This window comes from Vulpes lagopus, chromosome 8, assembly GCF_018345385.1.
Source record: "Vulpes lagopus strain Blue_001 chromosome 8, ASM1834538v1, whole genome shotgun sequence".
In the NCBI taxonomy this organism is placed as follows: Eukaryota; Metazoa; Chordata; class Mammalia; order Carnivora; family Canidae; genus Vulpes; species Vulpes lagopus.
Genome location: NC_054831.1, coordinates 67757675 through 67778135, shown reverse-complemented (window position 1 = coordinate 67778135; position 20461 = coordinate 67757675). Strand labels below are relative to the sequence as shown.

General features: G+C 37.9%; 2 protein-coding genes and 1 long non-coding RNA gene across 15 annotated transcripts in view; 2 read left to right on the top strand and 1 right to left on the bottom strand.

Annotated features, from left to right (window-relative positions):
• The window catches only part of CACNB2 (calcium voltage-gated channel auxiliary subunit beta 2), a 382570-nt gene extending 370708 nt beyond the window's left edge, over nt 1-11862 (top strand). For all 8 annotated transcript variants that reach the window (XM_041767556.1, XM_041767558.1, XM_041767555.1 and 5 more), the window contains 4 exons: nt 4198-4349; nt 5975-6070; nt 7404-7589; nt 8475-11862. In XM_041767556.1, coding sequence (XP_041623490.1) covers nt 4198-4349; nt 5975-6070; nt 7404-7589; nt 8475-8963 — 923 coding nt within the window. In that variant the 3' untranslated portion in view covers nt 8964-11862. The remainder of the gene's footprint in view (nt 1-4197; nt 4350-5974; nt 6071-7403; nt 7590-8474) is intronic.
• Nucleotides 11863-14258: 2396 nt separating this feature from the next.
• Nucleotides 14259-20461, bottom strand: part of NSUN6 (NOP2/Sun RNA methyltransferase 6) — a 57948-nt gene continuing 51745 nt past the window's right edge. For 4 of the 6 annotated variants that reach the window (XM_041767563.1, XM_041767565.1, XM_041767567.1 and 1 more), the window contains exons 9-11: nt 19460-19608; nt 16347-16472; nt 14259-14872 (exon numbers count right to left, since the gene is read on the bottom strand). In XM_041767563.1, coding sequence (XP_041623497.1) covers nt 14660-14872; nt 16347-16472; nt 19460-19608 — 488 coding nt within the window. In that variant the 3' untranslated portion in view covers nt 14259-14659. The remainder of the gene's footprint in view (nt 14873-16346; nt 16473-19459; nt 19609-20461) is intronic. The other 2 variants (XM_041767566.1, XM_041767569.1) reach the window with 2 other exon arrangements.
• On the top strand, nt 14792-16075 carry LOC121497846. Its single transcript, XR_005989543.1, has 2 exons — nt 14792-14913; nt 15922-16075. It is a non-coding gene; the product is annotated as an uncharacterized LOC121497846 (long non-coding RNA).

Here is a 20461-nt window from a genome sequence, read left to right as displayed (position 1 = left end):
GTAGTCATATTCATTATTTAGTTGACTCATTCTTTCAACAGAATTTGAGTGCCAACTTGTACCAGGCACTGTACTGAGGGAAGAAATAGGGCTAATTATGTATTGTTCTATCAGTTCACTGCCTATTGGAAACATTTTCAGTCCTATCATTGAAATTCTGTAGGGGAAGGGGGCACCTGGGTGGCTCAGTGGTTGAGTATCTGCCTTTGGCTCAGGTCGTGATCCCAGGGTCCTGGGATTGGGTCCCACGTTGGGCTCTGCACAAGGAGCGTGCTTCTCCCTCTGCCTATGTCTCTGTCTCTCTCTGTGTCTCTCATAAATAAATAAAACCTAAAAAAAAATTCAGTGGGCAAACTGTCCATCCATAGAGGTAGGTACAAGCAACACATTTGATCCCTAAATGATGGGGGTGAGAGGAACCAATCCCCATGTTAAAAATCCAGGTGTAACTTTTGACTCCCCCCAAACTTAACTACTAATAGCCTACTGCTGACCATAAGCCTTATAGATAACATGAACAGTTGATTAGCACATATTTTGTATTCTAATACAAAATACGAATTTTCTGAGAATAAAGTAAGCTAGAGTAAAAGAAAAAAAAAAAGAAAATCCTAAGAGGAAATACATTGACAGCATGGTACCGTACTTACTGAAAACATCTGTGTATAAGGCAACCCCACATTTCAAATCCATGTAGCTCAATGTCAAGTGTACTTGACATGTATTATTTACTATGGGACAGACATTGTAATAGATGATTTGCATGTTGGTTCATTTAATTCCCATTCTCATTTTCCAGAAAAAAATATTTAGGCTCCAAGAGGTTAAGCATGCTACCCAAGGATCACAGAGCTCTATGAAGTGATGAAGCCTATTTCTGCCCCAAGCCATTTTGGTGCCAGGAAAAAATGCCTATTCAGACCCTCTGCCCATTTAAAAAAAAAATCAGACTATTTTCTTGCTATTTGGTTGTATAAGTTCTATATTTTGAATATTAGCCCCTTATCAGACATGTGATTTGCAAATATTTTCTCCTATTCAATAGGCTGCCTTTTCATTTTGTTGATAGCTTCTTTTACTGTGCAGAAGCTTTTTAGTTTAACATAGTCTCATTTGTTGATTTTGGTTTTAGTTGTGTTTGCTTTTGATGCCAAATCCAAAAAAAAAAAAAAATTCAACAAAGCTGATGTCAAGAAGTTTATCACCTATGTTTTTTTCTACAAGTTTTATGGTGTTAGGTTTTTTATTTGTCTTTAATCCATTTGGGGTTGCTTTTTGTATATGGTATAAGATAATGGTTCCATTTCATTCTTTTGCATGTGGCTGTCCAGTTTTCCCAATACCATTTATTAAAGAGACTGTACTTTCCCCAATGTGTGTTCTTGGCTCCTTGGTCATAAATTGACCACTTATGCATGGGTTTATTTCTAGGCTCTCTCTTTTGTTCCACTGATTTGTGTGTCTGTTTTTATGCCAATACCAGACAGTTTTACTCTAGTATTGTAATATAGTTGAAATCAGGAAGTGTGATGCCTCCAGCTTTGTGCTTCTCTCTCAAGAGTGAGTTGGCTTGTCAGGGTCTTTTGTAGTTCCATACAAATATTAGGATTGTTCTAAGAAAAAGCCACTTGAATTTTGACAGGGATTGCACTGAATCTGTAGATTGCTTTGGGTAGTAGGGACATTTTAACAATATTTTTCAAGCCCATTAACACGGAATATCTCTCCATTTATTTGTATGATAGTTAATTTCTTTCATTATTGTCTTGTTTTCAGTGTTTCATCTCCTTGGTTACATTTAATCCTAGGTATGTTCTTTTTGACACAGCTGTAAATGGGATGGTTTCTTACTCATATTCTGATAGTTTAGTTTGTAGAAACACAACATATTTTTGTATACTGATTTTGTGTCCTGCAACTTTACTGATTTATTCTAACAGTTTTGTGGGGTTCAGGGTTTACAATATGTCATCTGCAAATAGTGATGGTTTTACTTCTTCCTTTCCAATTTGGATGCCTTTTGTTTTTTGCCTAATTGGCCTAGCTAGGACTTCTAATAATACGTTGAATAAAAGTGGCAAGAGTGGACATCCTTATTTCATTTCTAATCTTCAAGAAAAAGCTTTTCAGCCTTACTGTTGAGTATGATGTTAGCTGTGGGCTGATCAAATTTCATAATGCCTACAATAATATTTAGATTGGAACTTGATTGTTGGGGGTCAGTGGGCATGAAAACATTGGTAGAACACAAAGCCGCAGCAAGGTTATAGAATTGGAATAACAATTTAAACAATATTAGCAAGGTTTTAGAACACCATTATAAAAAAGTCAAAATATACCATTTTTATTTTAAAAACTCTTCTTAAAAGAAATTCAAACATATAGAGAAGTAAAAAGTATGAGTAACCTCAGGTATTCATCACCCACTTTCAACATTCTGGCCAGTCTTGTTTCATTTCCAGTCTTCCCTTTTCTCCCCCAGCTGTCTCTGGATTATTTTGAAGCAAATCCCAGACATCATATGGCTTTATCTGCAAATATTTCAATATGTATTTCTGAAAATTAGGGACTCTATTTAAACCACAATGCCATTATCATATCTTAACAGTACATCCCTAGTATCATTAGATTTCTATTCAGCCATATATCATTTCCCAGTTGTCATATATATTTTTAGATATACATTTTACTTATGTATTATAAGTATATATAAATTAACATTTGCTTTAATGAGGATACAAAGTCCATAGTGGATTGGTTCATAGGTCTGTAAGTTTCTTAATCTGTAGTTTGACAAAAGTCTTTTTTTTTTTTTTTTGCCCTTATAATTTTTTTGCTTGAAGACACTGGGTCACTTATCCATAGGGTTTCTGTAGTCTGAAGTTTTCTAACTGCCTTATACTGGTGTAGTTTATGTAATTGTCTATTCTTTGTTTCTTGTAAACCAGTAGACCCGGAAGCTAAACCAACTTGTTTTTGGTTTTTCTTTCTGCAAGACTGCCATGAGCAGCATGTAACCAAATAGTGTTTTAAAGCTAGTATCACAAATGGTTTTAGCCCATTTGTCTTGATGTTAAAGACATCAAGGTAAATAAAAGGACTCTAGTCATAGCGTATTGTGAGGCACAGGATTAGTGACTTGTCTTTTCTGCAATAAAATACTAGTTGAAATGATCTTCAGCCATCTTCCGCAGGGATCTAAATGCGTAATAGGAATTAAAAGGTATTCTGTAGGTCTAGGAGTCTTATAGAATCTGCCCTTCATGACTGTAGAGGACACTTACAAGCTAACGTTAGGCCCTTATAGATCTGTGCTGCCTAGGTACAGTAGCTTCTGGCTATTTAACTTTTATTTACGTTTAAAAATTGAGCTTCTCATTCACACACTAATGACATTTCAAGTGCTCAACAGCCACCTGTGCCTAGCAGCTCTCATACTGGACATTGATACAGACTATTTCCATCATCACAGAACATTTTAATGGACAGTCCTGTTTTAGGTTTTAGAGAGGTCAGAATAGAGAGGCTGGAATTTTCTTGGTGTTCAAGCATATTTTTAGTAAGTTTTCTATAAATCTTACAGAAAGATATGGATTTCAGTAGTGCTACCTCTAATGGATAACTACCCTTTTAAAATATGAATACTGCAGGATCATTCGTCTGTTGGCAGAAACTATGAGAAGTGTGTTTTTGGACAGGTTTGTTATAGATACTATTAATGTTTCTTCCATTTCATGTTGGATTTCAGCTTGCTGATAACATATTTAGATTATCATATCCAGAAAGCACACTAATAGGTGACAGTATAAACACAGATTAAGGTGATGGAGTGAAAATAAATGAGTGATAGTTGCTATGGTAATGTGGTCAGAAACAGACATGTTAAAGATATCCTTAAGTTTCTATTTTCTAACATTTTTACAAAATGATTTCAGAGGGAAGTGTTATAGCACAAAGAGACAGAGTTATACTGGAAGCAAATTTTATAGCTGTTTGAAAGAAGAATTCCCTCAATTCTAAAGGTTCTGTGGAGAAACAGCTCTTTCCAAGGCATACCTTTATCACCTCGATTGCCTGTAAACATTTACCTGTAGGCTGCCCTACTTCCCTTCCTGTTGAAACAGTGTACCGTTTTACTTTATTTCAGTTTGGTCTGAAGTTACCTTAAGTAATCAAATTCTGCTTAACCTTTTACAGCGGAAGTTCAGAGTGAAATTGAAAGGATTTTTGAACTTGCAAGAACACTGCAACTGGTAGTCCTTGATGCGGATACTATTAATCATCCAGCTCAACTCAGTAAAACTTCTTTGGCCCCTATTATAGTATATGTAAAGATTTCTTCTCCTAAGGTAAGTAGGGTTGTTATTGTTTGCTCTCTAATCAAACTTCACAATGATTATGTTCTGCTTTACAGTTACACAAGCTACATCTTTATCCATCATAAAGAGTTTGATGAGACATGCAGGCAAAGTGTGATAATTAGTTTCATGGCTTAGAACAGCGATTCTCAAAATGTAGTCCACGGTTTCCCAGGGGAAGGTTCTGAGAAACTTCTTGTGAGTCCCTGAGGTCAAAATTATTTCCATAACACTAAGACTTGTTCTGCTTTTTCACTGTTTTGACATTTGCCCTGAGGGTGCAAAAGCACTGGTGGGTAAAACTGCTGGTGTCCATGAATCAAGAATGTAGTACCAGACAATGCTCACAGTTGAAAAAAAAACAACCATCACCCAGTTTCACTGAAGCATGTCCTGACAAAGTAGTAAAATTTATTAATGGTACTAAATTTTGACTCTTAAAGATTCTTTCAGTATTTTCAGTATTCTGTGTAATGAAACAAAGTACATTTAATAGGTGAAGCCCTTATTTTTACCAGTTACCATGAGGACATACAGTGATTATTCAAGTTATAAACTGAAGTAGCCTCATTTTTTCACAGAACACCATTTTTATTTGAAGGAACAACTGACCTACTAGGTTTATCGAGATTTAGTTATTTGGCAGGTATTTTCCCACTTGTCATCAGTAATAAAACTCAAACTTTCACACAAAAATTAAAATTTCATAAAACTTTTATCCATCTAAGAGTTTATTAGCAGCTTCTCAAAAGATAGAGTTTTCTGATAAGATCAGTGGTAACAGCAAATATGTTTTAATATTGTATAAGAAATGTGTCAACATTGGGAAGACCTGAAGCATTTACTTCAGGTGAACCATTATTTTCCAAATGATCAAGGAATGAAGTTACAAATCATGTACAGTTAAAGATCCATTCAAATTTAACAGTAAGAAAAGTTCATTGATAGGGTTTCAGCTTTCACATGGCAACTAGTCTTTAAGAAATGCCCACTTGTTGAGTTTCATGTAATACCAAAGAACAGTGTAGCCACAATTATCTGAAAGGGCTACTAAATATTCCTCCTTTGCTGAATTACCTGATTCTGACTTTTACACTTTATTTCAGCCAAAACAATATGCTGTAGCAGGTTAAAAGTAAATGTAGCTAGGAGACTTGGTTTTCTTCTATGAAGCCAAGTATGTTAGAGAAATTTGCAAAAAATGTGGATATTTTTTACAAAAATAATTTGCTAAAATGTAACAGGCTTCATTTTTAAATGAGTGTTTTAAAACTATTTCAGTTGTAGTTTCTACTGTGGTAAACACTGTACTTCACATAAAAGCTCTTGGGGTTCTCAGGTTTTTTCAACGTAAAGCACTCATGAGACAAGAAGTTTCTTTGAATAAAGGTAAGACTCAGAAATAATAAGCTCTATGCCAGTTACCTTTTTTAAAGCATTTTTTAAAACTTGCAACTGATAATTTGTTAACATGTTAATTTTGCAGATAAGCTTACACATTTTATAGATTATAAACCATATGCATTATATATATGTAAAAAGGCCCTAGAGTAAATAACAAAACTTGTTCTTTACCTGAGTGCAGATACTCTTCTGTTAAATCTTATCTTTCACAGGTTTTACAAAGGTTAATAAAATCTCGAGGGAAATCTCAAGCTAAACACCTCAATGTCCAGATGGTAGCAGCTGATAAACTGGCTCAGTGTCCTCCAGTAAGTTATCTCTATATACAGTATAATCCACTTGAAGACCTCAGAAAGATTTCTATATTTAGAAAGCAAGCAAACAAAAACCAGACAGGTAAACAGTGTCAGGGGAGAAAATTACCTCCATTTAGCCCTGGTCTTCATTTTTAAGAAGTGAACTGTCCCTACTTCCTCCCATGAGCACTTGTCTAGATGATGGCTTACAAAAAGCTACAATGCATTCAGTGGTGACCTCACTTTGTTAATATCTAATTAGTATCCTACATGGAATGTGATTTTATTTTTTTTTATTTTTTTTTTTATTTAAATTATGTTTATTTTTTTTAAATTTATTTATTTATTTATGATAGTCACAGAGAGAGAGAGAGAGAGAGAGAGAGGCAGAGACACAGGCAGAGGGAGAAGCAGGCTCCATGCACCGGGAGCCCGATGTGGGATTCGATCCCGGGTCTCCAGGATCATGCCCTGGGCCAAAGGCAGGCGCCAAACCGCTGTGCCACCCAGGGATCCCTGGAATGTGATTTTAAAAATTTGGTTTAAAAAATGGATCTCTTTGGGACTTATTATTCACTTCTAATAATAGGGAGCAAGTTGCCAGCTCTTAATGACAGAGAAATTGTTTAGAAATGTGTTTTTACATAGCTTCAAATCAATTAGTTACATGGCTTCTGGCACCTAAACACCTTCCTTTTCCTAATCCCTGCTCTAAATATCATGCTTCGGGACGAGAGATCACCTCTAAGTTTTTGTTTTGTTTTGACATGCAGGTATATCAGAAGCTAGAATTATGATTATATTTTTTATTGCCTGGAATATTTTGAAGTTTGGGCCCTGTCAAATCATCAGTGGTTTCAGCTTTCTTCTGCCAAATTTCATGTCCTACTCTTGCCTAAAGTAAGAGTAGGACAAAATTTCCAAATGAAATTTTTCATAATCTCGAGGTCAAAACCAGACCTCTTCCTGTACTGTTCAGATTATATATATATATATATATATATATATATATATATATATATATATATATTTTTTTTTTTTTTTTTTTTTTTTTTTTTAACCTCTCTTTTCTATCATGTCCTAACCAACTATCCTTACACCTTTCACTTTCTGGTCATTGCTATTGGTTAAGCATCTAGGGTTGTGAATGATAATCTGAGGAGGTAGCTGTACAGACACAATCTGACTCAACAGGACATTTCAGCCAGTTTGTAAAGGAGAAAGCAGGTACACACAAGCAAATATAAAGTGGTGCAGCTCATGAGCCACTTCCCATGAGTGTGTGTGCAACTCACTCAATGCTGGACTGCTAGAAGTGTATCATCTGAAATGTTTGCCTGTGCAGGAGCTGTTTGATGTGATCCTGGACGAGAACCAGCTCGAGGATGCTTGTGAGCACCTTGCCGACTATCTGGAGGCCTACTGGAAGGCTACCCACCCTCCCAGCAGCCATCTCCCCAACCCTCTCCTTAGCCGTACTTTAGCCACTTCAACTCTGCCCAGTAGCCCCACTCAAGCCTCTAATTCACAGGTAAGAGAGACTCTTTTCGTAAGAAAATGCTCTAGAAACTAGGCTGCCTTAGGTCACGTGGCTGGGATCCAAGCCCAGTTACCCAGCACAGCGTGTGTTCCAGTAGAGCAGCTCTATCCACACTGAGACAAACACTGAGTCATTTACTATCTTTAGTGTGAGTTGTGTACCCATAAGAACTATGTCAACAATATACTCAAACATATATAAAGTTTAAAAATCCCTAGCTACATGTTCTGTAAGACAAGGCTAGCTTTTTCTACACTGCCAGCAGCACAACCATGGAATCAGACTGCCTTGGTCCAAATCCACTCTACCTTTTAGTGAGTGGGTCAGGTTGGAGAAGCTCCTTACCTGCCCCTTGCCTCAGGAAGACAAATGGCAACCTGTCTCATAGGGCTGCTGCATTATTCATGTGATACAGAAGATTGTCGTAGGACAGTACTTTCCTCATGCTGAGTGGTATGTAAGCATGTGGCATGTTATTTCTTCTCCTTAATCCTTAAGCCAAAGCCAACATCTTAAGCAATTTTAATCTTCCCACTTGTATAAAAGTAGAGGTAGTGAAATGTACACTTGTGTGTTGAGAAATCTTAGGGACCTGTATCTGAGCCCCAGGAGAAGATATAAAATGATGCCCCCCCTCATTTAGTCATCAAGGGGGAACAAAAAGTTACTCTGTACACTATTGTAGGCACTTACAAATCAAAGTCTGATATAGTATAGTACAAACCTTGTAAATGCCACCAGATGTTAACAAAAGAAGTAACTGAGCTAGGTTAGATTCATTTTAGAAACTCACAAGGGCATCAACATGAATGGACGGACCTGTTTTTGCAACATCTGACCTTGGTTGATGCCTGTGCTTGCTCCCTTCCCCACCAGGGTCCTCAAGATCAGAGGACTGAGCGCTCTGCTCCTGCCCGGTCTGTGTCCCAAGCTGAAGAAGAAGCCTGTCCGGAACCCGTCAAGAAAACCCAGCACCGTTCCTCATCTGCCCAGCACCACGGCCATCGCAGTGGGACGAGTCGAGGCCTCTCCAGGCAGGAGACGTTTGACTCAGAGACCCAGGAGAGTCGAGACTCTGCCTACGTGGAGCCGAAGGAAGATTACTCCCACGAACACGTGGACCACTATGCCCCCCACCGTGACCATAACCACAGAGATGAGCCCCATGGGAGCAGTGAGCACAGACACAGGGAGTCTCGGCACCGGTCCAGGGACCTGGATCGAGAGCAGGACCACAACGAGTGCAACAAACAACGCAACCGGCATAAATCCAAGGATCGCTATTGTGACAAGGATGGGGAAGGCATCTCCAAAAAACGGAACGAGGCTGGGGAATGGAACAGGGATGTTTATATCCGCCAGTGACTTTTGCCCTTTTGTGTTTCTTTTCTTTTTTTTTTTTTAAGTCTTGTATACCACCACCCTCAGACTCCATCTTTGGGGTCTACGTTGCAGTCATATGTGATCTGTCTTGTACACTTTGTATTGCTGTTGCTTGAATAGCAATAGCATGATAGAGTATTAATATACTTTTTTTTCTTTTGTAAGTGCTATATAAATTTGCCTGGTATGGCTGCAGTCCTCCGGTTGTATACTGGACTTTTCAAAAACTGTTTGGGATAGCTGCCACTTGAACAAAATCTGTTGCCATCCAGGTGGCATTAGTATTTTAAGAAACATAGTTGATGTTTTCAAAACTGTAGTTGATGTATCCAGCAAGCCACAATTGGCCCAGATAAAAAGTGGAATTTCTTTATTCTCCAGATTTTTAATATGTAGGCACCTAATTTGCATATTCATTTATCCATGGACCACTGTTTCTTGCTTGTACCTCTGGCTGACTAAATTTGGGGACAGATTCAGTCTTGCCTTACACAAAGGGGATCATAAAGTTAGAATCTATTTTCTATGTACTAGTACTGTGTACTGTATAGTTTGTAAATGTTATTTCTGCAAACACCTTCTTATGATAATTATATATATAATATATATATATATATACATATATATATATATCAGTTGGATCACACTATTTTAGAGTCTTAATGCCAAGTCAGCAGATTTGCTTTATGAATTACAGGGACTAGAAATGCCCACCTTCAGGAAATTTGTAATATTGTCTAGACACCTTTCCCCATTCTAGTAGAAAGTCTGTACATACTGTAAATATGTGATTGCCTGACTTGAAAAGGTTTGATTTCTGAATGTTTTACCATCCTTGTAAGTTTATAATTTTGACCATAAATTATGGTAAATATAACCAAACTCCAAAGGTTGTTCTAATCCATGCAGTTCACACTGATTGTGACACATTCTTATTAGTAGCTAGTGTCTTATGTCACTGCACTGGAGTATATGAGCCGGACCTCTGTGTGCAAGTGTGTCTGTGTGTAAGAGTGTGCACGAGTGACTGGGTTGGAGCTGAGTGCTGAAGACTTGAGACTAATACCTAGAATTCTACCCACATGGTTTTGTATTTAATTGTGCTACGTGTTGCTTTGAGAATACATTGAGCAGTCAGGTATTGTGAGGAAGCTTGCTGCCAAAGGTGACTAGGAAAGCATTTATCTGCTGGCTCCTTGTTTTTGCTCCTAGAGGGTAAAAATACAAGCAACTTTTAACTGTGAGTGTTTCACTGGAAATGTACAATCTTTGTGTGTTTGAGTATTTGTTTTAGTAAGAAATGTTTACACAGCTTGTAGAATTATTTCGTGGGAAAATAAATTTTTCTAACTCCCCCCACCTCCTTTTCTACCCTTGCCTATCGTTCCTGTTGTTTCTCTCCCTGAAATTTCCCCTTCATTCCTTCCCTGCCACCAACTCCCAACAGTTTCGCTGTCCGTCAAAACCTAGAAGTGCTTCTTATAACCAAAGTTTCTGCTCTTCAGAAGTAATCAGGGCAAAATGAGGTGACTTGAAGTGAACAAAACGTTAAGAATATCTTCCTCCATTAGACATCGACTCTGAAGGGGAACCCAGAAGATCCTATTCTCCATGCCTCAATGATATAGCGCTGTAAGCAGCTCACAGTGTGGTTGTCACGCTAAGGCTGAAACCTTCTGTGTCGTTTCTGTGTACACTTTTGTCCAGTTATGCCTGGACAGGTAAGACAGTATTAGGTGTGCAGGTACCTAGCACCTAGAGCTTGGCCCTGAAAAATGCCTATCTATAATTGCCTAACTTCCGACTGTACATTATGGAATGATTATTTTGTTAAATAAGTTAATCTATTTTTGTTTTGCTTCTTTGATTATTCCAGGTTCTTGCCAAATATTCTGGGACCTTTCTAAGTGAAGTTGTTTCACGTTGAACTCCTTATTTCCCTTCCCCTTCAACAAAACTCAGTTTTAAAAATGAGTTATATTACCTGATAAAAAACCCTTTAAATGTAAGAAACATTTTCCTCAGAATTAATCTTTTTGTTAATTAGCTCTGAACTGTTGACAAATTTATTTATTGAATATAAAAATGGTAGTCATAATATATACATTTTTTATGTAAACTATTCATATCATTGGGAAACCATATTCCAGGTAGTTACTTGTATAAAATATTTCTGAAACTTTCATCCCGTTTAATGACTTTGGGATATTTAGAACTCTTGAAGTATAACTGGTATTTATCTTACTTGCTGCTACCACTTATCCCTTTCAAAGAGTCATGCTAACAGATTCCAGTTTTAAAACTTCATACCTGGATTCTTAATTTTTCACTTTACTGTGAAACATACTAGTCCAAATCAGAGTATTCCTCAAAGAACTATATTGCAGGATTTGACATGAGCATCTATATGTGAAAACTGTATAGCAGGCATATGTGTAAATGTGTGTACTCAATTTGTAAATGCAGAAATAATCCCAAGGGCAATGGGAGATTTTACTGACTTGTGGAATGTAAAATTAGTCTTTTCACTCAGCAAAGGCTTAACCTTAACCTACTCAGTTGTAGAATCATGATCTTTGTAGTCAACCTAGAAAATGCTGGAAATGGAAATGTTTTTGATAGTTCTGTGTTTTATTGTCAACCCCATTTCAGTTTTTCCTGTGCTCTTTCTCTCCTGCTCATTTAAGTTACTGTTACAAAAAGGTGCTGCTAAATGTAGGATGTCTTAGTCATATTGTACTTTGGGACAATGCCACATTTTTAACATGGTCTGCTGTGCATTCCTGTTAAACATTCACTGTCAGCGACACTGAACTGTTCAACAAATCTGGTTTAAATTCATTCATATAAAACAAATAAAGAGCTGGCTTTCTGCACTGTTTATTAGTAGTAGTATTAATTGCAATTTTAGGAATGTTTCTCATAGTTGAGCCTATGTCAGATTTCCAACACCACCTCCCACTGTGGAGGATCTTTCCTAAGGGCAAAGCTAATCACTGATGTTACTTTCGTGAGTAAAATTAAACTGGTAAAATGACAGCTTACCGGAGGTAGAGATCTTTTAAAATAGGAGCACAGCAGAGTCCTCTTTAAGTCTACCTGTGTGGCAATTCTTGATTCAGATTTTTTTTATTCTTCATTTTTAAAATGAAGATCTATCTTGATGACAAATTTAAATCCTCACCCTTATCGCCCCTTCACTCAGAGCAGTGATACAGTGCTGCCTAGTCGTGGATACTTTCATCCTAGGAATATGTCAAGAGTCACACAGTTAGGGAAGATAGCTAGGTAGATGATGAATTAGATGATTCCAATTATTCAATTCTGGCTATATTATATTTGTATTTCACTTTACTATTTAAAGTAAAATGTAGTTTTTACTCAGTGTTAAAAGTTTTTTTTTTTGTTTCACAGAAATATGTATGTTAACCCCAAATATGTTGAGAGAATATATTTTCCTCCACTTTTCCCAGATTTTTTCCCTCTTCATTTTACTTTTTCTTAAATTTGGGTCCCTTAAAATTGAATGTGTTTATTTTCCAATTTGCCCTATTTTTTGAAGGAAAGAAAACACTGAAAAGGTCTATGTCAAAGCCAACATTTTTAACAATGTTCTTTGTCCTACTGTTTTTAGTATGCAAATATTTTTCTTTTGTTTTGACTGCATTGCTTGTATTTGATATTTGTCAGCATTAATCAACAGTTTACACATCTACTGCTGGTCTCCCTGTCTACGATTTTCATCCCAGCTGAGCACGTAAGGCTTGGCAGACAGCATGAGAAGACATGGATTTTTTAAAACATAAAGTCTGGAGAAATGTGCTGAGCCCTAGAAACGGATGACACAGGTAAACAGTGCTTCTCTTTAGTCCAATGACATCTGCTGGATAAAAGGCAGAATGAGGGATATAAAGAAGTCAGTCACACAGCTGAATCTGATGATAGAGCTTAAAATATCTTGTTCCTCATTCAATAGGCATGTACTGATGATCTGCTCTAAAGCAGTGACAGGGTTCCTGCCCCCAAGACTTTCCTGAGCCTGGGAGGAGGGGGAGGAGTAAGGGACATGCCTATTGAACTAAGAGTGTGTTAAGGGCCGTGACAGTGGCAGAAGTGGGTGCTAGGGGTATATGGAAAGACAGAAATGCCTAAGTCAACCTCAGAGAAGGATGTTCAAGAAAGGCTTCTTCAAAGAAGAGGCCTGCTAAAGATCTTACCTGATGCAAGAGACCTTGCAATCTGATGGACACAATACTTAGGAGAAATTCCTAACAGAAACCTAGGAGGGGGGAAAAAAAACTATTAGGCAATTGTTCCCAACTGTCCACCTTAAGTGCCTGAGGCTGAGAAACTCTGGGGTGATTCGAATGGCAGTTATAATGTTTAAATATTTAACACTATATGAGACAGGCTTTAAACTGGGTTGAGTATTGAATATTTAAATATAGATTATCTAAAAAGCAGTAGGATGAAGCAAGCCTGAGTTATAATTAATTTTTAATAAAAGCAGTCACCTATTGGCCACAAACAATAGGGTATTTAGTCACTTTTGCAGTTAAGGGGATGTTCGTGTTTTTGTCTGATTCCAGATCTGATTAAGAAGTTGCCTTTTTTGCCTTGATCTACCATACTCATAGTTGCTTTGTCTGATGTTGGTGTTCTGTGAATTTATGTTCAAGAGTAGAACACCAAGGTGTAGCTCTAAGTGCCAAGCCAGTTCCGAGCTACCAGAAGCTGGTTTTGTTCTGTCTCCACAGTCATATCACATTAACTTGTAGAACAGGTGTTCCAATGGATGATAAAAGTACCCAAATTGTGGAATATCCTCATAATTTTAATGTTATAAAGAAAATAGTTTAGGTTTTAGTTTAAAAGCATGAAAAAAAGGTAAACATGGTAAAGGCACACTACCATTAGGAGAGATGTAGTCTTCCTTTGAAAGTTGATTTAGGGGCACCTGGGTGGCTCAGTTGGTTAAGCGTCCAACTCTTGGTTTCGGCTTCGGTCGTGATCTCAGGGTCATGAGATTGAGCCCTACATTGGGCTCTGCACTCAGCACGGAGTCTGCTGGAGATTGTCTCTCCCCCTCCCTTTCCCTCTCCCCCTCCTACTCGTGCCCTCTGCCTCTCAAATAAATATATTTTTTAAAAACGGACTTATCAAATAGTCAACAGAAAAACTGATAAAATGCCCAGCTCAGTTATAGGCACATGAAAAATGTCAGTTGCCATGCCCTGAATTCTTAGGGAACTCTTGAAGGAACTCAAGAACAAAACATTTTTTACCAAATTAAATATTGCTCATTTTATTCCTTTTGTCACAATCACAAATTTTACCATCAAGAAGGACTTGTATTCTTTACACATTAAAACACACAACCCCAAATGAAAATATGCTCCAAATATCTGTAGGCATCTCCTTTTCTTTATACTATGCTAAATCCTTAAAAAAATTATTTAAAAAACACAAAGTATAATCTCATACCACCCCCAACTACTATATCCTCCATGAAGTAGAGTCTCTTGATTATTGATCCCTGGTGCAACCACTGGCAGCCTTTTCTGTTTCCTTAGCAACTATGCCATCAATCACCCAGCCTGACCCATTTTTTTTGGGGGGGTAAAAAAAAAAGAAAACTATACAGAGAATGTTTGGCATTTTGATTTCTAAGGATCCTCCTATGTGCTTTTGCGTTTTATGAATTTTGCAATAAAAAACCCTATACAATCCTTATTTGCCAGCCCAATCATGTCTTCTATTCTGGCATCTCTGAGAGAATCAATGTCGGTGTCCCATGATGGCACAACAGATGGATCAAACCGCTGCAGCTGTTTCAGCTGTTCAAATGAAAGGCCAGCACCCATCATTCCTTCTCCTCCAATCTGTGGGTCCTATTTGGAGAAAACAAGAAACCACGAACATCCTGTAACTGGTAAGTGTGCCCGTGTACAATTTAAGTGAAAAGACAAACCTGAGGAGTAAGTACCACCAATTCCAGAAACACAAATGCTGTCCCTGCAATGTTCATGAGGTTTCCTGGCAGCACCGGAAGGTCACCTCATGAATTCATGAGGTGCCACAGTTTTGCCACATTTTAACTGTGGATCTTAAATGAGGAACTTTACCTGTTTCCTTATCTATAAAACTAAAGGTGGTATCCTGCCTGGCATCTAGAGGCCACTCAGTAAGTGGGACATCATCAGTAACAGTAATATATGAAGATTCAGCTTTCTTACACTACCCAAAGCTGACAGGAGTCCTTAGGTAACTTGAAGTGCCTTTCTCTGACCCACACCAACTGGATGATAAAAGTTTTCTACTGCTGTTTTTGAATGTACTAGAACAAGGCTGTGTTAACTCATTTGGAATACAAGAATCATAAGGAATTGATGTGTGAACAACTGCACAAGATCCATAATCCTAAGCGAAGTCACTACTGCACAAATGTTATTTTACTGTTTTGGTATTATTAAAAACCTATTGCTTATTAACCCATTGGGGGGAAATTTCCATCTTTTCTAGGTATATATTGAGGATATATGCATGTATTGAGTGTATATGCATATCTCCACACACACATGATAAAATTCAAGTGAATTCTGAAGACTTCCTTTCCTCTATATGACGCAGTTACCTTAATTTCTGAGACTAGAAACCATCCGTGGGTTGCTTTTTATTCATATATTCCAATTACCCACTAGAATTCTGTATAGGTGGGTACTGAAGTTAGATGTTCAATGCATCTAATTAGATGTGAGCATTATTACAGATTTAAACTTAACCTCAAACAGCATGGGTTAAAAATACTGTCCTAATATGGTTTTGATAAAAACCAAAACGGGTGAAATAAAAGATAAGAAAGCTTTTTAAATGTTACATATTTTAATGTCAGAAACCATAAAGCAACAATAAACCTGAACCATTTTCTCCCCTTGGCTAGTCTGCTGATACTCCAGCCTTGATGTGACTTGAGGAAAAAATGCGCCGCACATTCCATACCAACAAAATCTAGGACAAGGAGGGGAAGAGAAGAAACAACTTTCTAGGAAAAAAAAAAAAAAAAGTTCTGAGTAACGGTAAACAAGAGCCACAAGTGAAAGAAGCAGGTAATACAAGCACAGATGAGCTCTGTGGCATTTGAACACAATGGCAAGGAATGAAGACAGGGAAAACTTTGGTTAGGATGTGGAAATTGTCTACAGGCTGACTAAAATTGATCTCATTAGAGAAGCATTCTTGTTTATTGCAGGATTTGTTTCAGTAGTTTTGCTAGATATTTCTTCATGTAACACCCTTGTGTTTCTCACCACCATCAAGTTGTTGTAATTTGTCAGATTACACAGAGAAAACTGAAATTGTTCTGACCTGGGGCTGAAGCTGAAGGCAAGGAAATGTTCTGAGGGCCCATGCAACCTGTTCTTCATTTTCTGCCAGCGTGATCGTGCATGTGCTATAAACCAGCACGCCCCCCGGCTTCAGTAGTTGAACTGCCTAAAGAAACATGATCAGACTCTGTGTACCACAAGGCCAAATAAACATTTTGCAGGATTTCAGATCTAAAAGATTCCTTAATTAGAGTGTTCTAGACTAGGTGCATTTCACTTAGAGCCATTATAGTTCACTTCAACCAAGACTTTCCTAAATATAATCATTCAGTTTTACTGCTTTAGATACTACTTTTTGTGCCCAGAACTCACACATGTACAATTTTTAAGTCATATTCCTTTCTGAACTCTATGCTCATATATTCACTTATCTTTTCCATATGTCTACTATCAAATTCGACAGGTCCCAAACTGAACAACTATCTTCCCTCTGAGACCTATTAGAGACATGCTGTTTTCAGGCCCCAAACCTGTATTATCTTGCATGCTCTTCTCTCACACTCCCCATCCATTAGCAAAATCCATTGGCTCTACCTTTAAAATATCCCAAGAATTTGGCTACTTCCACAGTTATCATTCTGGTCTGAGCCCCACTGTCTTTGTTTGGTCCAGATGACTGCAACAGACTCTCCCTCAGTCTGCCAGCTTCCTTGTCTGCCCTCCTACAACTACTTCTCCAGCTGCCGAAGCAGTGTTTTTTAAAACTTGTCCCTTCGCTGCTCAAACTCCTTCAAATGTCCTGACTTATCACACGAAATCAAAGCCCAAGTCCTTACAGTGGCTTTCCAGACCTTACACAGAGCAGGCCTCTGGCTGCCCTTCTGACCTCACTTCACACACCTCACTTGCTCTGCTTAGCAACACTGGCCTCTGCTGTTCCAGAACACACAGGGCACACTGCCACCTCAGGATCAGGGCACAAGCTTGGAAACTCTTCTAATTCTCTGTACTGCCTGTACTGCTTCTTCATAATCTTCTTATCTTTGTGTATATGTCACCCTTCTAGCACCTGACCATTGTAGGTAACACTGCACTATTCATATCCAATACTCCCACCCTCCCTTTAGTCTGCTCCACAGGATTACGGTTCTGTGACTATACTTAATAGCTTACTCATCTGTTTCCTTATTTTCCTCAATTAGACACTTCATGAATTAGGCAGGGATTCTTATTTTTTCACTACTATATCGATAGCACCCACAATAGTATATATTACATTGTGGTTAGGTGCTCAATGAATATATGTCCAATAAATAAATGAATCAGGAAATAGGTATTATAAGAAAATGAATTTTTCCCAAATAACTACAAGTTTATTTTTTCAAACTCCCAGATGTTTAAAAACATCACCTCCAATGAGGTGAACCTATTAGATAGATTTGTAATCCCCAGTTCTCATATATGGAAATCAATGTACCTAAAGTCACTTATGTGGAAGAAGCACAGCTCTAAACAAGATGAGTCTGATTATAAAGTCCACGTTCTCAATCAACACCTCTCAATGCTAAATGGCGAACCTACTATATTCTTAACTCTCTCCTGTATACAATCAGCTGTTTTTCTTCATTGCAAATACTGCAACTACTCTTAAGTAGCCTCTTAACATTTTCTTTCTGCTAGGACCTAAAAAGAACAAAAATCCCAGTCTTTTAAAACAGTGTCCTGGGTTGCCTGGCTAACAGTTAAACATCTGACTCTTGGTTTTAGCTCAGTGGTGATCTCAAGGTTGTGAGATTGGGCCCTATGTCTGGCTCTGTGCTCAGCATGGATTTTGCTTCAGTTTCTTTCTCCTTCTGCCTCAACTCCTACTACCTGCTCCTCTCTCTAAATCAATCTCTCAATTAATCAATCAATATTTAATAAAACAATTTCCTAATTTTACCCTCAAGTCAAAGTTTCAGCTATAAGTCAAGTTTCCTTTTTGCTGTTTGCTGTTTTCACTTCCAGGATGTGTTCTCTGAAGACAGCACAGAAGAAGAAAAAGTAAAATAATCTACTCCCAGCACCACCTTTGTGTATAAAAGGAGATACTAGACAGATGAGCAGAGGTGTACTCAAAGACAACTTTAGAGATTGAATAATTACAGTGTGCATCCATTACTGCTGTAGTTTATGTACTTATAATTACAGGGCTGAGAGGAAATGATGAAATCATCTTTGGTCAAATGCTCTCTACATTCTGTGAAATCTGATGAATCATTTTTCTAAGCCTCGAATGTTCTATTTGGACATCTCCTGAAATGTGCTAGAGACCAGTTAAATTGGCAAAGTTTTTCTGGTTCTTATAAATCCTACACTGAATAGTCCCTTCTCATTTTTTATCAATGTGTTTCCCTCCACTGGACTTCCTGCTTCTCATATGCTTAGATGATCCAGAAACCCTATTAAAAAAGAGTAATTTATTTTATATCCCATTCCTTACACATCAGTTCTTAACTATGATGTTTTGAGCTCGGTGATTCTTTAAGATATATCAGAATGTTGGAAATTCTGCTACTGCCTTTAAATCAAAGAGTGAGCAACATAAATGAAAACTGCTTGTATTTAAAACTAGGTTTTCTCTGTTCTTTGTGTGCTAAAATAAACATAAAATTTGTCACTTTCACTATTGTAAGTGTACAGTTCAGTGGCATTAGGTACTTTCACATGCAACCGTCACTACTATCCATCTCTAGAACTTCTCATCTTCCCAAACTCAACTCTGTACCCAATAAACACTAATTCCCCATTCTCCCGTCCCTCCAGCCCCTGTTAACCTCATTCCACTTTGTCTCTACAAACGTTCCTGTTCTAGTTACCTCATATAAACAGAAAGACACTATTTGTCACTCTGGGTCTGGCTTTTATCACTTAGCAGAATCTTTCCAAAGTTCGTTCATGTTGTACTACAATTTCATTCCTGTGTCAGACTGAATAATATTCTATTCTATGTGTACACCACATTTTGCTTATCCATTCACTTGTTGGCCTCTTGATGGGTTGTTTCCACATTCTGGATATTGTGAAAAATGCTGCTATGAACTCTGCTCTCCCTCTCTGAAACATCAAACTATGAAGGTCAACTTTCTTTCATATCAAAGGAACATCACATACCACAGTGAAGAGTTTTCTCTGTAATGGTTGATATGATGTCACTTCTTTCAAAGTCCAAGAACAAGCCATGTTTGGTCTCTGTCCCATTCCGCTGCATGGTGCATCAAGAAGAATTCGGTCAAAGGATTCTGGTAAGAATGGAGGGTTTCCTATGAAGAGAATTATAAATATATTTGCTATCTGCCTAGTGGTCTAAAATAGAAAACTCCTGAGATAGAAACAATTATTAGGAATTTAAAAATCATAATCTAGACTACAAAGAAAGACAATTTTTCCTTCCAAGTAGCTGGTAAAATTCATTCCAACATGTGTCAAATGATTAAAAATGTGACTATTACAATTGAGAGTTATTCTGTTGACACCATGCAAATCAAGGCCTAATCAAATAAGATGCTGTATCCCCAATGTCTGGAGCCACGGTTCATCAGAGCTAGGACCTGGAATTAATTCTAGTCCTACTGGGATCCCTGGGTGGCGCAGCGGTTTGGCACCTGCCTTTGGCCCAGGGCACGATCCTGGAGACCTGGGATCGAGTCCCACATCGGGCTCCCGGTACATGGAGCCTGCTTCTCCCTCTGCCTGTGTCTCTGCCTCTCTCTCTCTCTCTCTCTCTCTGTGACTATCATAAATAAATAAATTGAAAAAAATTAAAAATAATTCTAGTCCTACTGAGAGCTTTCTCTTGGCAATCCCTACGGCAGACCACCCCAGAAAGGAAGAGCACCTGTTAGGTTCTAGTCAAATCTACTGGTTCTGAGGTTCCTCACTCTCCTTCCTCCTGTGGCCATCAGCAAGACTATGCTCTAGAGTTAGTCAGATTCTCTCTGCATCCAATCTTCCACAGGTTTCCTTCTGCATTCACTCGAATAACTTTCCATTGACTTCTGAGCTATTTAAGTGTTACTGGAGAAAGTCATGGAACCAAATAGTCTGCTTATATATTTATGCCATCTAACTGCAAGCGAGACATTGCTGCCGACTGCTTTCATAAGAAGCCAGTCT